Here is a 23,309-nt window from a genome sequence, read left to right as displayed (position 1 = left end):
TGTAACATCCTCTCTAGCCTGTTGTATACCCAGCTCTTTACTCAAGTGGTCTAGTGCAGTTTTTTTGCAAAAACATTTATACCCCTTGAACGTTTTTGTCAGATCACAACAACAAACTTCAATGTATATTATTAGAATGGTCTATGATAAAAATAAAAAATAATGCAAAAGTGTGATCTGCAAATGTATTCAGCCCCTTTTACTTGTATACTCCTAAATTAAATCAAGTGCAAGCAATTTCATTCAACGGTTAGCAAATTAGAAAACAGTCCGTCTGTGATTTATGTTCAATATATATACAGCTGTTCTGTGAAGGGCTCAGAGGTTTGTTAGAGAACCTCACTGAACAAATAGCATTATGAAGACTAACGAACACAGCAGGCAGATCAAGGATAAAGTTGTGGAGAAGTTTAGACAAGGCAAGGCAAGTTTATTTATATAGCACATTTTAGGAGCAAGACAATTCAAAGTGCTGTACATGAAAAGAAAAAGACATAATAGGAAAAGTATATTGCAGTGGCATAAAGGTAATTGCATAATTAAAGAATAAAAAATGTATAATTAAAAAAATAAATATAAAGTTAATGATAAATGATTGATAAGAAAATGAAGGGAAAGTTGGACTGAAAACCTAACTAATAATTTTCAGATAGCACAGTCAAAGGCCACTCTAAACAAATAAGTTTTTAATCTTGATTTAAAGCAATTTCGGGTTTCAGCGCTTTTACAGTTTTCTGGGAGTTTATTCCAGATTAGTGGAGCATAAGAACTAAAAGCTGCTTCTCCATGTTTGGTTCTGGTTCTGGGTATGCAGAGTAGATTTGAGCCAGAAGACCTGAGAGATCTGGATGGTTGATACAGACAACAAGTCTGTAATATATTTTGGTGCTAAGCCATTCAGTGATTTAAAGACTTACAGAAGTATTTTAAAGTCTATTCTTTGAGATACGGGCAGCCAGTGTAAGGACTTTAGAACCGGGGTGATGTGCTCCACTTTCTTAGTTTTAGTGAGGATGCGGGCAACCTCTTGCCACATTTCAGGCTTCAAACATAAAGATATAAAATTCAACTTTTTTTGTGAAGAATCAACAAGTGGGACACAATCGTGAAGTGGAATGAAATTTATTGAATGTGTCAAACCTTTTTAACAAATAAAAAACTGAAAAGTGGGGTGTGCAATATTATTTGGCCCCCTTGCTTTAATACTTTGTAGCGCCACCTTTTGCTGCAATTACAGCTACAAGTCGCTTGGGGTGTGTCTCTATCAGTTTTGCACATCAAGAGACTGAAATTCTTGCCCATTCTTCCTTGCAAAAAAGCTCGAGCTCAGTGAGGTTGGATGGAGAGCGTTCGTGAACAGCAGTCTTCAGCTCTTTCCACAGATTCTCGATTGGATTCAGATCTGGACCTTGACTTGGCCATTCCAACACCTGGATACGTTTATTTGTGAACCATTCCATTGTAGATTTGGCTTTATGTTTTGGATCATTGTCTTGTTGGAAGATAAATCTCCATCCCAGTCTCAGGTCTCTTGCAGACTCCAACAGGTTTTCTTCCAGAATGGTCCTGTATTTGGCCCCATCCATCTTCCCATCAATTTTGACCATCTTCCCTGTCCCTGCTGACGAAAAGCAGGCCCAAACCATGATGCTGCCACCACCATGTTTGACAGTGGGGATGGTGTGTTCAGGGTGATGAGCTGTGTTGCTTTTACGCCAAACATATCGTTTGCATTGTTGCCAAACAGTTCGATTTTGGTTTCATCTGACCAGAGCACCTTCTTCCACATGTTTGGTGTGTCTCCCAGGTGGCTTGTGGCAAACTTCAAACTAGACCTTTTATGGATATCTTTGAGAAATGGCTTTCTTCTTGCCACTCTTCCATAAAGGCCAGATTTGTGCAGTGTACAACTGATTGTTGTCCTATGGACAGACTCTCCCACCTCAGCTGTAGATCTCTGCAGTTCATCCAGAGTGATCATGGGCCTCTTGGCTGCATCTTTGATCAGTCTTCTCCTTGTTCGAGATGAAAGTTTAGAGGGACGGCCGGGTCTTGGTAGATTTGTAGTGGTCTGATACTCCTTCCATTTCAATATGATTGCTTGCACAGTGCTCCTTGGGATGTTTAAAGCTTGGGAAATCTTTTTGTATCTAAATCTGGCTTTAAACTTCTCCACAACAGTACCTCGGACCTGCCTGGTGTGTTTCTTGGTCTTCATGATGCTCTCTGCGCTTTGAACAAAACCCTGAGACTATCACAGAGCAGGTGCATTTATACGGAGACTTGATTACACACAGGTGGATTCTATTTATCATCATCAGTCATTTGGGACAACATTGGATCATTCAGAGATTGTTACTGAACTTCTGGAGTGAGTTTGCTGCACTTAAAGTAAAGGGGCCGAATAATATTGCACGCCCCACTTTTCAGTTTTTTATTTGTCAAAAATGTTTGACACATCCAATAAATTTAACTTCACGATTGTGTCCCACTTGTTGTTGATTCTTCACAAAAAATTTGAATTTTATATCTTTATGTTTGAAGCCTGAAATGTGGCAAGACGTTGACCAGTTCAAGGGTGCCGAGTACTTTCGCAGGGCATTGTACCATGGGCATCATCAACATTGTAATACTAAAAATAATACAAATTAATATGTAGGCTAATTGCAGATAAAATACACTAAAAGAAATCATATTAGCTCCTACCACATCACTTTCCTTGCTGCTACTAACTTAGAATAGCACATATTCCTTCTCAAGTGTGATCTACAAGAAGGATTTATCGTAATTAACACAATGTGCAGAATACCCTGGGACAAATATTGTGTAAACTGCTTGGCGGGAAAAAGTCTTAAACATCAAACTGTTTTATATTTGACACACTGCTCCGAGCAGGTATGCCAGGTACGCGAGTGATAGCATAGCATACTCAGCTGGATGGTGAACACGTAAATGCTCATCGAAGTTCGTCGTGTTTGAGACCTTTGCTGGCACTATACGTCTGCACCAGCTGGCACCGCTTTAGTTGCATCCTGTGGTCTACGTCTTTAATTCAGTTTAAAGCCAAAGTAATCCCAAATAGGAGACTTAGTATTTTTTGGACAACTTGTTCCTCCATTTTTGGACATTTGTGTTCTAAATTGGCAAATCACTCCGTGGCTGTTTACATTGCTTCGCTTACATACAAGTCCAAACGTCACCTGCAGGAATATATCACCCATCGTCAATTGTTGGACTGATGAATTTTGGTTGGAAAAATGATACCCAACCTTACTATGTAATGCCATTGGACAGGATGTGTGGACTTCCTGAGTTTAGTCACACATTTAGCTAGATGTTAAACCCCTTAGTAACCACGATTAGGTAGATGTATAACCCTCTAGTGTTGCTGTGAATGTAGCCAAGAAAGATTTTACCACCTGTGAAAAATCTGGTGGTGTCCATTTCAATGTCCATCTCATCTCTGAGTTTGAACAGCTCTAAAAGCAAATTAGCTGCACACAACTCTAACCTAGGGACAGTGTGTTCGGGTCACGGAGTTTCTTCAGCCCATTACTAATCCTGGGTGCCATTGACCTTCCCTGTTGAGTGCTCTCATATATTCTACTGCTTCTATGGCCAGTGAGGAGGCTTCTGAAAATACGCACAACTCCTTTCTCACTGCAGTGGGCTCGGAAAATTGGATATAGCATCTGGGCTTCTGTAACTGCTTCAGATCTCTTAAAGAGTTTCTATTTTGTTCCATTCCTGTTCTCATTAAGCAGGAAGTGGTTCATCCCAGTTGTTTTGATCTGCTCACAGTTCACAAAGAAGGGGGCTTCCTTGCATTGTAATAGGTGACACCAAACACTAATGGATCATATAAACTGTTCATTGTAGCTGATACACTTCTTCTAGTTTTTAGTTCTTCCTATGTGCATACACAACATGTAATTGAGTAATTTCCAAGACTACACAAGGTCTTTTATATGGGTAGGTTGCCCAGCTCCAAGTCCCAATCTTTTATATCTTTTTCTCGTTCTAGAGCAGAAAATGCTTCAACAACCTTTGGGTAATTTGATGCTATTTTGTGTAGTTTTAAATTTGTGCAGTTGTGAATATCTTGAAAGCGTCCTCTGGGCTAGCTGTACATATGAGACCGTCATCTACATAAAAATGTCACACGATGAACTGTTTTGCATCATGAGGTATATTGCCACCGCCAGGGAGGGGCTATTTCTGAAGACACGAACATTCATTCTGTAGTCCCTTATGTCTTTTCTCAGAGCATTGTCTTTGTACCAGAGAAATCTAAGATAGACTCTATGGTCCTCTCTTACTACAAAACAATAAAACATTTTTCGGACATCTACTGGCTTCTTCCTAAAGTGCAAAAGAACACCTAATAGGGTGTTGTTTGTCTGGTCCACTTAGCAACAAGAGGTGGAGCTGAGTGTAGTACTGATAAATGTGTCTCGCTACCATGGTCTATGCACTTTATTGGCACTTGGCACTCTTTTGCTATATGTTGAGTGGAACTACAACACCTGAAACCTATTCTGTTGTCTTTGAGGAACAACTTACATGCACTTTTTAAGTCGATGTGGCTTTTTGTGTATTGAACATAGCTTGTCTGGGTTTTCTACTGTCTTATTATAGCTGTTTTGAGGAGGGGAGGTGCCCATGGAATGTCTGTTTTGTGCACACATATACCTTGCCTGTTACTGCCTCTGAAGCCTCTGTCTTTTTTAAGCTTTTGTTTGCATTTGAAGTAATGGCAAAGTTTGATCATTTCCTACTTTTGCATGTTGCCTTATATTGCTGGAGAAGATGCTGAAATTTGTAAAGTTTCTACTTTCTTTTCCTCTTTGTACTTGGCTCTTGTTGCAATTCACTTTATCTGTTGGCCATAAGGTAGTTTGTCCACAATAGAATTCACTCCATGAGCAGTGTTCAAATAAGAGAGGCCTGATAGATATTCTCCTTCTTTTGCACATTCAATTTCCTTTAGTATATCACCAAGCTCTCTAAGCTTAATGCTAACCCTGTTGGTGAGTGTAGGAAATTGCTATTTTTTTTTTTTTTGTGTGTGATGCATTTTCAACCACCTTGGGAGACCCGCAACTTTCCTCTAGTCTTTGCCATACAAGTTTGAGAGCTGCCGTAGGATTGAAAAGATGAACATAAAAACATAAGTACCTTCATTTTACTTTCTGACCTGATTAATCGCCAAGCCATTATACTATTAGATCCAGTTCTTTTTGGGCTGTAACGTTCAAGTCTTTGATGGCATTTTGGAATGATGCCTTCCATACCATAGTTCCCAATAGTTCTCTGGCTGGTCGTCAAACTGCCTAAGTCCTATACTTAGCGTTTCTCTATGTGCCAGATACCTTATGTCCTGTACACCTTGGGTCTGAGGTAGTGTTTGTGGTTTGTAAAATGGTTGCAGCACTGGGAGAATCATTGTCTCTGAACTATGTTTGGTGTTCTTGCTTGAGGTTAACTTCGTTTCTCTTAGTGTCTGGTTCCTCTTTGTCTGTGCTCTTGTTGTCTGGTAATAATTCATCCATACCCCTTTCACACTGTTCATGTTCTGCTTCATGACAAGCAATGGGATCATATTTTAGAGAGAATCCCTCATAACTTGTATCGATGTGTTTTTGTACGTACTGTGCTGTGTGCTGAGTTGAACTGATGGGTTCTGCTAGTGATGCTTGGCTCAGTTCGGCATTTGGAGGTTCCTCTGCCTCCTTATGAACAGCAACCTTAGCCTCAGCTGCTGCAATTGCTTTTTGATGGCTCAAAACGTGCAAACTGGCTTTGAGGTGTTATTTTGGATGCCTCCTTTTCAGAATAGCCGTATAGGCATGCTGCATCTGCTTTAGCTTGTGCTTACAAGCTAGCACTGGAGACTCTACTGGAGCATACTGACTTAGCTCTTGTGTCGACGTTGCTTGTCTCTTTTGACCAGCACTTGTTCTTCTCCATGCTCAGAAGCCGGCTGGTACTGCTTTCCCAACCATAGGCTCATGCTTGTGCTGTACGTGTCCCCTCGTAGGTCGTGCCCGCTGCGCTGATGTCCTTTTACTGTGCTGTCCTCGCCACAAGTTGATTCGTTATCACAGCTAAACAGCCAGCTTAACAACTTAATAATGAGACTGTCTTTTTTTTTACACTGATTTGTTGAAGAATGGCTTCCAATCATTGCTATATACCATTGACACCATCAACATCATAAAACTGAAACAATACAAAATAACTGCTAACTGCAAAAATACACTAAAGGAAATCATATTAGCTCCTACAACGTCTCTTAGCTTGCTGCTACCAAGTTAGAACAACCCATATTCCTTCTCAAATGTGATCTACAAGGGCGATTTAAAATAACACAATGTGCACGATACTCACGGACAAATATTGTCCAAGGCGACAACGTTAAGGTGGATACGGAGCTTAACTCATGGGCAGATCGTCAGCCTGTTCAATTGTCTTTCCAACCTTTTGACTTATAAGCACTGCAGCAAAAGCCCAAAGGAGGGCACTGTTGCACAGCGCCTAAAACACAATACATTTTTCTCTTAAAAACGGCAGAACATCCTCTGTGGTTTGCGCTTCTTGTGGAGGTTGTCAGTGACTATTTGCTGGACATTGGACAAGTCACCAGACTTTCCATGATTCTAAATATCAAAACATGGCCATAACAAAACATTTCTGCATTAAACATCTTTTTTTTATTGGCTTCATGTGATCTGTTTTTTTAGAAACCGAATTTTGAGCTTTCATTGGCTGTAAGCCATAAACATCAAAATGAACAGATATATCAATGCTTGATGTTTCACTACTCATCAGTTTTCAGTGAAGGTGGAACATTTAAACATTCAGTCAGTGTGTTCCTTTTTAAAGACGTGTTCACACAACACCTCTGCCTAGGTTCTTCCTGTGAGTTCCTCAGAGTATAGTGATGAATGTAAAAAGGAAGCATAAGTAGTCCTTTAAAAAATATTGTTTCCTACACCTGTTTTTTTAATAAATGTTTTTAATCTACAGCTGTGTGTGCAAGTTCTTTGTGGTGCCAACAGGTTTGCAGGCAGGTTTACTTATCCTGCTGGCGATGTTGAAATTGATACTTAAGACAGCCTAATAAAGTATACAGCATCCTGTTTTATGGTTTTCTGTAAGGGCACAGTGTGAGTCACACATCTAGGTTTTAAGTTCTATATTGATTTCTTTTTGCTTTTCACATATGTGTGTGTGTGTGTATGTATGTATGTATGTATGTGTATATATATATATATATATATGTATATATATATTAGTCAAAATGAGGTGAGATCCTTCAATGTATCCATGCAGAAATTAATTAAACCCTCATAATTAGATCAAGGACGTATAAAGCAGTAAATGTTCACATTTTAAAGCTATGAAGTCTGGGGGGCCCATTTGGTGTATGTTTTAACTTTTCTTTCTTTTGCAGAAGTGTATCCCTATGATTGAGTTTAACAACAATCACATATGATGAAATGAGAGCCTAATCTTTAGAGTATCAAATAAATAATGATCATGTTACATGGATAAGATGTCAGGAAACAGTAAAATTAATATATCTTTGCACTCTGGAACTGAGGACTGAAGAGGTCTGTATGGAGTCACACATTAACTGTGACTGTCTTATCTTTTTCAGAAGTAGAAAACTACAAGTATAATCAAAGAAAAATGTATGACGATTTTCTATTTTTCTACAAGTATTAAATGTAATGAAGAGGGATAATAAGAATAAAAAGAATGAAGTGATTTTTTTTTTTTTAGCTGTAACTGGTGTGAGAGCAAGAAGCAGAGAAATAACTGTTAGAAAGCTTGAGGCTGAGAAGATATGGAGGGGCACCATGGCCTGGGAGCCAGAGGCAGAGTCATAACATTAGGATGGGAGGGGCAGAGAAGAGCCAGCTTCACAGGAACTGGGCATGGATGGAAGGTCAACGAGCAAGCTCAAGTCATAACAAGCATGAGAGCGAGAAACAAGAAGCCAGGTGCACGCTGTTTTTTGTCAGTCTGAAGTTCGAAAAACAGGCAAACGTCATGGCACCAGGATAGGAGCGGGAGTCGTGAAGGCCGAAAAACAGGTAAAAGTCATATAACACAGGGAGCCAGCTGCGGGCTGTTTACGACTCTGTCTACGGAGGCTAGGAGACGGCACCGAAAAGTCATGGCAACCGTGTAACTCAATGATGGGAAAGCTTGCCCGGCAACAGGAGATGAGCAGTGAGGCTATCTGCACTATAAAAAACTGTGCCAAAGAAAAAACGGGGTTGTTTCCTCGCCGAAGACCAGCGAACAAGATCGGACAGAGAAAGAAGCTACAGATGAATCAGAAGACTGGAGACGCAGCCCCGCTGACAATTCTGCATTATAGAGAGGATCAACCCGTGTGCCCTGAGAAAAGCTGCAACTCAAAATTGAGAATCTGAATTTCATCTGTTGCATTTTTACCAAGACAACTGAAATTAACTTGGTCAGTGAACAACTAATTGCTCTAAGTTTCAGGCTTCTGGAAATCCTGAACCAACCTCAGTTACACCTCAAAGGCTTCCTTCAACTATTCAGCCTCTGAAAGCTACCGACTTTAGAAACATATGCCAACAAAGTTTCTGTTTTGTAAATTCTTTTTTAATTTTTTTCCAACTTGACCATTGAAACCCCGAGCATCAGCGCCTGTCCACTTAGAGGAAGAAAACTGAAGATTTGCCTTTCACTCAAGAAGAAAATCACTAGTTGCCTACTAAAGAAATCGTTCCATTCGGATCCATGGTGAGCCTCCGTCTCCACAGCCTCTTCAGCCTTACCAGTTTCAGCATTAGGGAAAGATAGGTTAAGTTGATTGATTTATTTCTATTATTCAAATTATTACATTTTGCTGATTTTTAAGCTGTTACTGACCCCTACAAAAGCATTACTAATTAAAGAAATCATATAAAATTCTAGATTTATTGCAGAGTCACCTTATTTTTGGGTTTTTCGTTGGTGGTAAAACGTCTTGTTGCCTGGTTCCAAATGATTTTAGGAGGTTTTTATAGGTTGCCTTAAGCCAAACTTGTTAAAACATTGCCCTTGGGGCTTGTGCCGAGCCACTAAAATCAACCTAACCCATATACCAATTGCAAGTTGTAAAATAGGGAATGAGCAGCCGTTAACAGAAGTGACTGTCGAGGAGTGGATGACTGCTGTGGGCTACTCGGTCGTCCAGCCCACCAGTTGAAGAAGGGCGAGACTTTTGGATGCGGGCTGCTAGAGGGTAGGCAAGTCATTTCCTGACACCAGGTTAAATTATATATATATAGAGATAGATAGATAGATAGATAGATAGATAGATATATCTTTGACTGTTTCATTAAGTATTTAATAAACCTGCCTTTTTTGTGACTTAATGTCCTAAGTCTTTGTTAACTAGCCTTTGCTGTAGCATTGTCTAAACCTAAACGGAAATGGTTTAAAGTAGAGCAGGGAATATATTGAAATGCAGTTTCCAACATATTTTTGCTCTGTAATTTTGCAGTTGCTAAGGTCTTTTTGGATACTACAGATCATAGATGCTAAAGCTGAAGGAGATGGAAGGGATTATAATAGTTTTTCTGTTTCAAATAAAACTGATTATATATATTTTATACATTTGAATGAATGTGTAAAATCCTTGTTAATACTAGTAAACCATAATATTTTTACTCCAAGTTATCATACCATGGGATTGTCATATCTGCCCATTTTTACAAGAGAATTCTAAAAAAATAAAAACACATTTGTATTGTTTCATGTTTGACCTTTTTAAACATTTTTTTGCTGGAAATGAAATGTAATGTAGGTGTGCTATATGTCTGCTAAGGTGTGTAAATAACATGACTGCTAGAAAGTGGGGAGCAGGGATTACAGGAGGGGTCTGGGCCCTGACAGAATGAGGCAAGACAGCAGTGACAGTGAAGTGAATTCACAGTGATGGCTGACCCCTGTGTCCTGACCTTTTAGTACAAGAAGCAGGATAGACAGATTATTCTTTGTTCTTGTTTTTCTTTTTAATCCAAGTCTGTGGCTTTGATATTATCGCTCCACTGGACCAATTATTCTGAGTCAGAAAGGAAGCTGTTGTCGTGGGGTCATTACCTGAGATGATTCCTTTTAAGAGATGACTTTGTCTACAGAATGAATCACTGCTCCTTCTACTCAAGCTTCCCTCCCCCCTTTGGTTTTTCCTGCTCTTGTCGTTTTGGTTTGGAGCTAAATAGGTAACAGATGAATCGGCCTGCTTCTGTCAATGTTTAAGCCTCGCTAATGGCTTATGCACTTAGCTGTTGGCTGTGCTGATGGATATGTATATTTTCTCTCATTTTGTTCATTACTCTAATTTGTTAGAGCTGAGGTTTAATGTTTTCAACTTTTTATCCTTATGTTTTATGCTTTTCTATTTTGATGGATTTTTGGACATCGTTTACAACCTGAAAACGTAACAAATGTGTATTACTCTTGTTGCCAAACAGACGTTGTTAAAAATCCTTTCAAATAACCCATCTGATGGATATATTACAAGGAGCCGTGAATAGGCAGATGTTATATATTCATGTGTTTACACCTTCTTAATTTATACATAATCAGCACAAGGTGAGGTGACACTTATAACCAAAAACTCATGTTTTTTTTTGTTTGTTTTTTTCAGTTGTGAGAAAAGGCAACATATCATGACTTGAACTGGGCAAGGAACACAGTCATAAATGTTTAGTTCAGCTTGTGGCTACGCATTATGTGTGGGCTAATGTTACATTGGGATAGTGAGACCTGACACCTAAATCAGCCATATTTAGCACTGGCCTTGTATGCGATAACCAGACAGACGAGACAGAACTCTGGATGGGTTCCCTTTACAAGTGACCAGTGGGCTGGAGATGTTGTGACAAATATGCAACCCACTCTTCTTGCCTCCTGGTAGGCCTCTGAATCATCTGTAATGCCGGGGATGAGCCCACTGTTTGTCAACTATTGCGAGAAGGAAGATATTTTGTGACTCAGCAGGGTTTAGGGCACCTTGTTTAAGACAATAAAGCAAAACATATAAACTTTATTGCTGTGGAAAAGGAATATTTAGAAACTACACCCAAGCATGCTTCACTGTTTTTTCTGGCATCTTGCTGGTGTCAAATATACACATAAATGCAGCCAAATTTGCCAGGCCAATCCATACCTCAGACTGAGTTCGTAACGGTGCTTAAAATGTTTGAAAATGCTTGAATTTCAACAAGGTGTTTTGAAGGTTTGGAAAGTGTTTGATTTCTGTATAAAGTCCTTGAAAGTGCTTGATTTTTTTAACTGCACAGTCCTGTAATAAAGAGCACTCCAAGGGTGTATTCACACGTGCCGCTTTTGGTCCGCTTTAAACGGACCAGAGTTTGTCTCCCCCGTTGGTCTTTTTGTGCAGGTGTGAATACACTCAAGCGAACCCTGGTCCGGACCACACAACTAGACCGAGACCCACTTTTTTAGGTGGTCTCAGTCCACATCCAAACGGACTGTAGTGTGGTTCGCTTATGGTCTGAATACAAACCAGCCCCGATCTGAACATACTACAGAAAACGTACTTCTAGCCAGTAGCAAAGGTGTACGTTGTACTGAAATCATACCTGATCAGCTGTATGTTGCTTAGCAACACTACTGGCATGTTGTGGGACAGGGCACATAAATTCTCTGACGCCGTTCCAAAATTATAAATAGAACTTCGCAAAATCTGTGTTGAATGACCTTCTCTTGACTCTCACAATAGTATTGCAGCTGTAATGACGGCACAAATATGCAAAACAGAGTTCTGCACGCAGCACGTCTGCAGTTGTTTTCCTAAATTTCCGGATCTGCGCTGTGTCGCGCTCCCGTCATTTCTGTCCAATGGGAGCAATGATTGTCACCCACGGGGCTTTGTTTACAAGTAATGGTTCACCTGCAAAAAGTACAATATGAAAGCAAACCGCACCAAACAAAAACATAAACTCCACTTTTGGTCCGAACCAAACAAGTGGACTAAAGAACTTTCCTGGTGTGAATACACCCTGACAGTTTGATTTAAAACCTCAATTTAATATTTTTATGTTAAAGGCACAAAATAGAGAGCAATCATTTTTCCCTTTCAATGAAGTCTCAGAAAGCCTCACTGCCACAGAGTGGGTTTGCTCCTATTTGTAACACTGGTGAGTGAGCAGTAGACCCAACCTGATGAAAAGACCAGCCGGTTGATCGGTGGCGTCCTCTGGCATAACTCTGAAGCAGACCTACTTTATGCATGTAGCTGTCTTGCTAGTCGCGCACGTCTACAGTGAGCGGGAGAAAACAGCATGCCAGGCGGTTGCTGTTTTAGTGACTGCTGGCTCGAAAACGCTAGAAAAAACATGGTTGAAACAAGGACCAAATCCTCAAGTAGCTTCCTGCTACATATGCAAAAAAGACCTGCAGCTTTTCTTGATGGGGGAGTCTGTGCTCTCAAGCGGTAAACGATAGTAGTGGGGGGGAATCCTAAATTTAAGCTATATTAGAAATTGATTAAAATATTGATGGATGTTATCTTCTGTACTGTAAGATGTACAACAAAACATTTTATTAAAATCTAGTAAAGGTGGCTAGCTAATGGTTAAATTTCGCAAAAAATGGCTGTGACAAAAAAGTAGTTATGTTCCATCATGCGTGCTGTGCCTCTGGTGTCTTTTGGGTTCCTTCAGCCTATATGTACATTTCATATTAATAATATAACAAGCAGAATTGTAACCAGTTGCACAGTATTTTAGATTGTTGATAGGCTCCCTTCACATAGGGAACACTGTGTGCCATGGTTATAAAGCTCAATGAAGAATAGGCGCACAGGTATGCAGACTGCTCCGAAGATTGGTGCTGCAAAAGTTAGAAAATTTACTTGGAAAAAAAAAAATGCTTGAAAATGCTTGAATTTTACTGTGGGAGAAGTGCACAAACCCTGGTTAGCACACCAGGCATGCTGAATTAAAGTGTGTAGGTTTCCAAGTATCCTTTAAGGCTATCCTTATCGGCATGTTTTAGATGATGGCTACAAACTGCCAAAACATTCCAACTTTATTGGTAATCGTTTGTTTCACAAGGTGCACATTAATGAGGGAATTAAACAACTTACAAACTGTAATGTGTCAAGCTCAAGCAGCGGTAAATGTGCATGGTTGAGCTAAATGTTGTCTGGGCTGGCCTATTTTGATTTTATTATCCAACCATAGGTTTTTGTCTGGTGATTGGTGCAATCCAGTTTCTACAGAAATGTAGAAATGAAATGGAAAATGGGCTGGAACCATGTATTGTGCTTTGTATATGGTGTTTGCTTATTGAAAGCATACAGTTTTTTAAATGGCTGCAGCATTAAAACAAAGCCAGTGAAGCACATGTTCTTGCTGCCGTCACAATAGTTGTATGTCCATGTTGGTTCATAATGAGGGGCTTTAAAGTGGAAAATGCTAAACAAAATAAAATCATTGTACAAGTAAACTTTGCAAACAGAACTGTATTTGGGAGGATAATCCTGGGTCACACACTTCTTTATCCTTTTGTTAAAATCACATTTAGGTTTTCACAAATTATAGTTTATTAGCTTTCATACACACTTATATAGAGGTGCCCCGTGTCACGAGATCTTTTCAACAAGATTAATTGAAAATGGATAACAGCTTAGTACAGCTTAATATTTGAAAGGGAAAAGTTTATTCCCTATTACACACAAAAGGCTGTAAGCATTTTCAAATCCTGGATGTCCCTGGACAAACGGAGGATGAAAAGCTCAGAAGTATAAAACTGAGCAACTTTGCTGCAATACATTCCACCATCTGGATATTGACTGATGTCTTTCTCCCTGTTAAAAAGTAGCAACCAGAATGAATAGTTGACGTGCCTCCATAGAAAATATTGATGGAAGCTTTTGTTGCCATTTCTGCACCAAGTGCTTCTCTGTTTGGGGAACTACAATATTTACTTTATTGACATATTTAGTCAAATCTAGAGGAACCATTAGACAGTGCTTATTGAGTACTTCTGGTGTCTTTTTTGCTAAAACATTTGTTAGAAATATTAAAACCTATTATCATAGAAAGACATTTATATAAAATCCAGATTTCAGTTAATACTTTAATCTTTGAGTGACCCTGTGCTTTGATATTGCTGTGCTGTGGCTCTAATGAATACATTATCTTTGCTTTGTCTTAATTCTAAAATGTAAATCAAACAGGTTAATAGATTTTTGCCCCATCTTTTCTACCTGCTGAGCTCTTATGCAACACTTCCAGGGGATCCTGCAGGCTTAAGGCTCATCAAATTGCTTTGAATCATCACTGCACACGTAAGTATATTCCATCAGCTACAGGGAGATTGCGTTGGTTCCTGGCTAGTTCCAACCCTGGCAGGATTTTCCCTGTGTCATTTGGCTCTCGTTTCCTGTCCACCCAGCTGCTATGTTGCATCAACGCACAGTAAACAATTAGGAGGAACAAATAGTGAAAAACCCGAACTCTGAGTCACCAGTGGCTGAGAAACGTCAGAGCTAACAGTCATGAGCAGAGAACAGGCCCTTCCTCTAGGGTAATAAAACACAGCAGTGGCCACCTGGATGGCAGTGTTTAACCGATCCTCTCAGTCTTTGCATAAAAGTTGTACTTGGATGCAAATCTTTGCATTGGGGGGAATAAGTGCTTAGCTTCTGGACATCATAATCTGTACATTTTGACTGTGCAATTTTGTTCTTAGATAAAAAAGTATGTTTTCATGAATGCGTTCAGTAGTCTGAATCTTACTAAATGTTTTGGTCATCTGTGTAAAAAGTAACCTTTGCAGAATCAGTCTATTTCCTGAATAGGTTAAGTCATCATACAATTGGTCTCTCTATTACAGCAAGACTTTGAGTGATATGTTCATGTTTGGTTGGTGCTTATATAATTTTATCTATGCTTGAAAGGGTTGTAAACGCTTAGTTTGCGTTTGCCAAGTGCAGTAAGCAGAAGAGAACCTTCCCTTATCTACAAAGATATAAATCTGTTGCTGTTTTTTTTTTTTTTTTTTTGTTTTTTTTTTGTTGTTTAGCATTTTGGCTTTTTGTGTTCTAAATAATTTATAGGTAACTCCCCTAAAACTGCTGAAGCAAAATTTCTTTTCTGTGAGGTCTGTAAAGTTTCATGAGATCTTGAGGGGATTTTCCAGTATTTGACCTGTCAGAAACCAAACATTTTAAAATGTCCAGCTAGACAGATAAGTAATAACTTATCTCAGGTTGTTGTTTTGGTCCTCATTGGTTGATATCGTCTAAATTGATTGCCTTTCATTTTAATTAGGTCAATTCTCTATAGCTTACTAATAATAATTCAGCACCTATTCATTCATGAAGGGAAAATCAGCTTTCCAAAGCACACGATGGCCTAATATAAGATTGTCATGGTAAAATAACCAAGTACAACTATCACCAAATAGTATAACATGATGTTATTTTTTTTAAATTAAAACAGAATAGCAGCAGTTTAGTTTTCCTGAGCAATTATTGCTTAGGACGTTATACTTTTTGTCCTTCTGCTCTTTATAGATTAAAACCACAATAACAAACTTATCTTAGCTTGTTAATTAGTTGGGTTATCTATGCAGGCAACCAGCCAGCATAAAAGGACCTTAAACCATTGGAGCAGTGTGATGAACATTTTAGCTGTTTTGAAACTTAAAGATTTAAACCTTAGTTTGGCTCTCCATCAGTAACCAGACAATAGGATTGTTTCCATGGACATAAGTATTCTAAGTAAAGGGTCGATCATATAAAAAATGCGCCATGTAAACGCACCAGTCAGGAAAGATTCTGATCTGATTCAGCTCGATTGGAAATGACGTTCTGAACGTGGGGGGTGATTTGTACCAATCCTCAATCCGAACCGCATCTGTCTAATCACTTGTTTTGGTCATGTCATTTTGATTGGAGCAATCTGACCTAACTGCGCATCTGTGCCATATGTCAATGTGACGCATTCATCCACTAGTTTCTGATCTTTGGAGGAAGGGGCAGCAGCGCTAAACTTGGAGGTTGATTTCCTCCCGCGCTCTCATCCTGTAACACGTGAACAGCTACAGCATGTGTTGCTGAGCCTGTAACCTAATTATGGAAAGCAATAATGCCTCAACTGCTTTCAGAACCTGGAGCGGGTCTGTTCTGGGCTTTCAGAACACTCAGACGCAGCACACTTCCGCTTTTTTTTTTTTTTTTTTTCAGCACAGGCGGATGTAAAACTTCTACAGTTGATTTTATGAAATTTGACAGTTTGCGCATGTCCAAATATTTCTATTCTGAATCAAGCGTGGCGCACGTTATGATAAGGTTATTTGATTTGGTGCCCATATAAACAATGTATTCTAATTCTTTTATTTATTTATTTATTTTTTCAATCTGAAAATATTTGAGTCCGATTAAGAAATTTTGCGAATGTAAACATAGCCAGTGACTTTTCTCAGCAAGGTTAATGTCCCAGCAGTTTTTCCGTCCAGGTGCTTAAATTATAGTTTATGCATTAAAATCTATGCTAAGTAGAATATTGTGGTCCAAAACAGCTTGCAGGATTGTTGCTACAATTTACAGGCTGGTCCTCTGGAAGGTATGGTGGACATAACTCCTGTAACTTATACCTGGTTCACATTGCATTTTAAAATTGTCGGTTGATTTTTCAAAACCCGAGACCGCACACATGACAATGAAAAATCATAGATATAATGGGTTTGGTCCTACAGTGTGTCGTGTACAGCCACACGGCAAACGCAACACACCACACACCAGTGGATATCACTCACAAACATTTAGATGTCAGATGAGAAATCTCGCAAAACCTCTCAACCAAAAGTTCAGAGTAAATAAACATAGCCGACGAGAAAGAAGCATCGACAATAGTGTCTGGTTGGCTACACATCACATACAACAGGCTGCATGCTCGTTTGGCCTCAGGGAACCCCCCACACGGTTGGATATCAGGCCAAGACAAATCCAACATGTTGAATATTCCTGATTTGAGGTAGGAGCCATCGCGGCATCCTTCTGAGCTGCTTGGATCATTCTTAACACACCACACCCAGCAGGACTATTTCATAAGATTATATTTAGAGCCATTGTGATAATCGGGGTGTCCTTAAGATTGTTAGAAGAGGAACATCTGGTCAGAAGTTGGAACCATTATCATGCAGTGTAAACCAGGCATTACCTCTAAAGTGAAATAAAACACAGACATACCTGGTATAGTTTTTAATTTCAAAGGTAGTGTGTTTAAATATGTTTCTTCTCTTTTTAGACAAACAATCACCTTCCAGTTTAAGCAGCAGCTAATACATTTCCAAAACAACTGCAGAGTTCATTTCAAGTGCAACTTGAAGTGCTCACTGAACATTATACATTACTGTGAAAGATAAAGTGGTTTGACTTGGGTAAAAATGGCTAAAGGTAAACACGCATTTAAATAGTTTATTTAACCATTAAAAACTGTCTAAGGGAACAAAACAGACAAAGCAAAAGACTTAATTTCCAGAAAAGTGATTCCAGTCCTGATTCAACTGCGGACTTTAGCATTAAACCAGCTTGTTGAATTTGACTGTCAAAACACTGGTGTTTATGATTTTTTTTTTTTAAACTTACTCTTTGTCGGTCCTGAGTAAAGAACCGCTTGTTTGTGAAAACCAACCCTCTTTCTCGTGAGTGGTGATTAAAAATCCATGACCAGTGTAGTGTGTCTGACTGAACTAACCCAGAATTAGTAAGGAAATGAAAGAACATGAGTTAATTACGTTACAGTACCTTATGGTACTTTTTTCTTGCATAAAGATTTACATTTGCTGGAGGTGAAATAAAACGTGGATAGATTTGTCATCAAGATTGCTGTTCCAACAATAAGTAGACAACAGTTAACTGCACCCTGTTGGGTTTGCTTGTAGAAAAAGAGGAAAACAGAAGGTAATTTCATAAAACTTCAGTATATTTTAGATATAAAGTTCTTATCAAGCTAACACACTATGAAAAATAAAACCTTGTTCATTTGTTGTCATGTTTTTAAAATATTTATGTTAGTGTGATGGGCCCCATTTTATTGTTCAGTTGCAATTTTTACTGTTGCCACAGAAGGTAAAAACTACATTTGATTTAGTATCAAAAACAGTTTTTTGACCCTGAATAAGTCACAATTGCTTATGTGACCCTTTGGGAATATTAATTGCATTTCAGAGAAGGAGCCGAGAGGCCTGTGGTAACTCTGGAAGTGCTGCAGACATCCACAGTTCAGGTGGGAGAATCTATTGACAGGACAAGTATTGGTAATTCATGCCTAGGGGGGAAAAATATTAATGCCATACCTCAGATTTCTATATGGAAAAAAAGATGTGTAATTTTCCCTCCACCACAAAATGATTAACTACCCTGTGTTGGCTTATCACATAAGAGAGCAATAAAATAGATTGTGCATTTTGTTATATTACAACTAAACTTAAAACGTTTAAGGGTATTGGTACCAGGCAATGTATTTAGTTAATTTTGTGCTTATTCTGCAAATTAGATTGTTAATGCATTGAGCACTATATAAGTCCTGTCAATGAGTCTGCTGTGTAACCTGTTAACATTCTTCTTTCATAATTAACCCGACTCTGTTTCCCTAAGGTCATCTTAACTTTTAAGCTCTATTTCTTCCGGGTTCCTGCTTCTGGCTTTTCGTTCACATAATTGCTTCAATCAATATTACCTGTTGTCCTAAGAGCATAGCATTCAGGTTTAATTTTATACAACATTTTCATGCACCTTTTTACTCGGCAGTATCAGGGATGCATAGTACATGCGAACTTGACAAATACTGATCAGGTGACAAGCACTGTCGCTTTAAGATACCATCCATTCAGACTAAATGAGGGCAGATGTTACTGAGGAACTAAGCACTTTCATGCTGTGTGTGTGTCATAACTACAAATAACTCCTATGTTTTGATTGAGAGCGTGCTGCTTTGTGATCTTTGAAGACATTAGAGAACTCCAGATTGCAGTTTTCGCAAGCAGCGGAGTTCTGCAACCAAACTCTCTCCACCTAGTCTCCGTATCAATCTGGAGTATTAAGAGGATGTAAGCATGTCGCTCTTTAAATGAGAGAGAGTGAGGGAGAGTGCAAGCCAGAGGGAGAGTGAGGGGGAGGGAGAAAAGGGAGAGAGCGAGGCAGAGGGACTGTAGTGTAGTCATATATGTCAGCCCTCTGAAGCTGCGTGGGTTGTTCAGCTACCTCACGCAATTGTTGTTGTTGTGAAAAAGACTGAACAAAGGACTCACCACGCTCTGGACCCCTTATACCGTTACCGGCTCAGCAGAGCTATGATCACACCCTGATGGAATGCTATTGAAATGAAATACGTTAAGGAGCTCAGCAGGCTTTAGCTGAGCTGGCATGTAGTCTGTGGAAGAGGCAAAGAAGGAAACAGAATAGCAAAGTGAGGCATCATTTAAAGTGTTTCTCATTTTTGATCGTCTTCTTCTGGGCTCGTCTTGCTTTCTCTTCCTCATCTGAAGATTGGCCAGCACTGATAAGGTTTTTCAATCCGTTCTGTGCAGGTTTGGTAAAGACGTCGTTGTGGATTGTTGAAAGGGTTGCTGTGGATACTTAGAGCAGGAAGGCTGCTGCAGCGTGTGCCGCGGCTGGAGCAGGTGCAGTCGAACCAGGCTGAGAAACCATGAGTTTCACGATACGCTTTACATAAAGGCTGCATCCAATTCAGGAAACCAAGCCTCCAGAATTTTTTTTTTTTTTGACTGTCTGTTTTTGGACTCAATGCAGGAGTGGATGAAAGTGAAGATCACAAAAGATGTGCTTGGGCATATGTGTTAGCGTTGCACATGTGATCCCTTACGAGGGCTGGGCGAAGTTGTGGAGGGTTTAGTAGACCCTGGAGCATCTTTTCCTGTATTCAACGGCGTGAATAGTAACGCTTGAATGAGGGAAAGCGATGCGGGGAACAGTAAGTAGCAGTACAATTTGTTTTTTTTTTGTAAGCAATTTTTTTTCTCCTGTTTTTTTTTTGCTGGTTTTAACTGTTACTTCTAATAGAAAATTAGGTTAATCATCTTTTCTGTGGCTTTTGTATCTTAATAAATAGAGCAAACAAACATGTACCTGAATGAAGTGCTTAGACTTTCATTGAATTCGACTTTGTCACCCCTCCCACCATCCCCACCATCACCCCACACACACTGCTGACAGTACTTTGTGTGGGTTCTTATGGCTGTATGTGGCTCAGTGTGTGGCAGTCAAAAGGCTCTTTTCTATCCTCCCTGAGCACATAAATGGGAGCAATGTTGGAGATGGAGGTGTTGATGGTTTTAGCGTTTGAAGAGAACCACAGACAAAGCCTTTTGCCAGAGGAGCATAGATTCTATGACAACAACTACCACAAGAGTGAGGTACCAGCCAGTGCCCACACATGGCACCAGGCAACAAAAACCTTGTTTTGCGTGTAAATGACCTTACAAGGATGAGCTAATTGAAGGATTCCTTTTAAGGATCAGGCCTGATTACGTGTAGTAAAATAATCGCATCTTAACATTTCTTTACATTTTCAGAAATACTATATTTGCATCAAAAGTTGAGTTGAACAAACTGTATAGTTTCCTTTTGAAATTTTTTGCATTCGCAGTCAATGTATTGATGCTTTATGATTGAAAAGCATAACTCCATGTAGCACTCATGGAAGTGAGATTTGTAGTTTCATTTTTTTGTGCAGTGTGTCTTTCTTTTTTATGAGTTTTGGTAACAAGTTATTAGAGATGCACTCATCAAGCTTTTCTTAGCTGATACCAATTTCTGGTTTATTCTGCAGTTAGACCTTTTGATTAATTAGGAATTTTTTGGTTTTTAAGAGCAGTAACAGAAAGAGGAAAAAAATAGGTGCCAGATGGAGGAGGTGGATTTGAATCCAACCAAATATTAAGGAATTACAAGATTATTCTGATTTGTTCATCAAAGAATATGTTCCTAACCTTTATCTGATGTTCATTCAAATACTTAAATCATGTTTATAGAACTGATTGTTGTTAAGAACAACTAATTTATTTACTCATTTATTTAAAACATTCAGTCATTGCATTAGACCAAAAATTGTCTTGGCAAGCAGTTTGTGTTTTACTTTGAGAGTTCAGCTTTAATTGGTAATCGGCATATTTTTTTCCACTGTAAGAAATGTCACTTATCATTATATGGCCTATTGCTCCAGATCAGAGCCAATCAAGGAATAATTGGCAGATTCATTTGCCAGCGGGTGTTTTTCAGATTGTAAACTTGCTTCAGTCCTTATGTTGAAAAACGGAAATGTATAATTTAGTTTTTTTTGGTTTTTTCCCCATGTGTAAAGCGCCATGTCTGTTTCTTCACAGGTAATCCTGGTGCAGGTAAACCCAGGTGAGGCCTTTACTATTCGACGAGAGGATGGTCAATTTCAATGTATCGCAGGTAAGAGAGCAGTTCTACTTTGAAAAGGCTGCTTTTAGAGACTACTAGTTGGTAATGACATGTTAAGGATCACAGTGTAAATTTAAGCCTTTTCTCACACACCCATTGCTTGGATTGAATTGAAATGATTTGAATGTCTGGGTGAGATCTTTGGTTAGTTTCTCAGTGCAATTTAAAATGTTGACGATGAGTCATGTACTACCCAGTAACAGGAGAGAGGATGCTAAATACAACAGTTGTGTAGCGCTGCTACACAAGCTATAAATTACTTAAGGTATATCTCTTTTTCTTTTGTTATGGAAACAAACGTAATTATTACAGGGCTGCATAGCCACCAACCAGTCAGGGTGCCCATAGTGGTCATAATGTAGTGCCTTAGCGGTTTATTTACAGTTGCGCTGAATTATCCAAGAAATTGCAGGATCTGTTCCCAAATAAACTGAGCTGTGCTTTTTTCACACTTTCGTCTGGACTGCAGGAGTTTTTACCATTTGTTTTGCATGGCACAGTGGGAATTACTGAAAACCAGCAATATGATCAGACAGAGATGGATCAAATAGTAGTGTGAGAGCTAGTGTGAGATTCTAACACTAATAACCATGAGTAAAAGTACCACTTTTTCACAGTATTTGAAAAAATTTAAAAGGACTAAAACAGAATGCCAACATTGATTCATACTGTTGCAATATATTGATTACTGCAGACATTAATAATGTTAGCTATACATTTTATTTATTCTTGTGATGCATGTTTTAGTACACCACAATTAGGGATGCACGATATAACGGACCGATAAAATATCGGCCGATTTGGTGTAATTTTGTATCTGTCCGTTAGGTAACATTTTCCGATAAAAAATAGCTGATAAATTAATAAAAGTTAGGGGTATTTTTATTCAGGCAAAGCAGCCCCAAAGCAGGCTAAGACGTGTGGGTTATACGCGGCTTACTACCAGGACCCAGGCTTGGCACCGTCATTGCATGACTATTAATGAACAAAAATGTCTTCCCAGTGTGGTCGTTTTTCTCAGAAGATGACAGCAGCATTGCAAAACCTGTTCAGTGAAAATTCCGAGAGGAGGAAAGAAGTCTTCAAGTCTTAACACAACAAACCTAATAGCTTCACTTGAAAAATCGTCATAATGGCAAAGCAATATGGAAAAAATACGTAGCAGCCGTGGTAGCAGCCAGCAGTGCTGACGCTAAAACAACATCACGGAGTGCAGATGTCTCCATTCAGAAGGCGTTTGGAAGCTGTAAAAACTTTTCAAGAGACAGTGAAAAAGCTAAAGCTATTGCTGACAAAGTGATGGAATTTATAGCGCTTGACAACAAGCCTTTTTCTGTCGTCGAGAACCCGGGTTTTTGTAAGTTGATGGCACATTTGGAGCCACGTTACATCCTCCCAAGTCGTCACTTCTTCTCAGATATGTCCCCGCCTGCCCTCAATGATATTACCACAGTTCAATTCAGTTTATTTATATAGCGCAAATTGAGACACATGTCATCTCAAGGCACTTCACAAAGTCAGGTACATACATTCCAATTAATCCTAACCATTGAACAGTGCTGTCAGATTCAGTTATTTATTCAAATTGGATAAAAAGTTTTTCTATCTAAGGAAACCCAGCAGATTGCATCGTGTCAGATTTGTAGCAGTCACTCCTCCTGGATGAGCCTGTAGCAACAGTGGACAATGCCCCTCTCCAGAAAGATGTCACAGGTAGACACAGAGTCAGGCCAGGTGTAGCTCCTAGGAAGAGAAAAGAGAGAGAACATAAAGTTAAAAACTGAAATAACAGCAAATAACGCAAAAT

The 23,309-nt window shown here is 39.1% G+C and overlaps 1 protein-coding gene across 5 annotated transcripts in view; it reads left to right on the top strand.

Moving 5' to 3' along the window:
• fndc3a (fibronectin type III domain containing 3A) overlaps positions 1–23,309 on the top strand; it is an 80,160-nt gene that overhangs the window by 10,814 nt on the left and 46,037 nt on the right. For 4 of the 5 annotated variants that reach the window (XM_047391250.1, XM_047391249.1, XM_047391251.1 and 1 more), the window contains one exon: positions 21,418–21,493. In XM_047391250.1, coding sequence (XP_047247206.1) covers positions 21,418–21,493 — 76 coding nt within the window. Of the gene's footprint in view, positions 1–19,366; positions 20,007–21,417; positions 21,494–23,309 lie in introns of those variants that run through there. The other variant, XM_047391253.1, reaches the window with a different exon arrangement.

The sequence above is a fragment of the Girardinichthys multiradiatus genome, chromosome 18 (genome assembly GCF_021462225.1).
Source record: "Girardinichthys multiradiatus isolate DD_20200921_A chromosome 18, DD_fGirMul_XY1, whole genome shotgun sequence".
In the NCBI taxonomy this organism is placed as follows: Eukaryota; Metazoa; Chordata; class Actinopteri; order Cyprinodontiformes; family Goodeidae; genus Girardinichthys; species Girardinichthys multiradiatus.
This window is presented reverse-complemented; position numbering and strand designations above follow the sequence as displayed.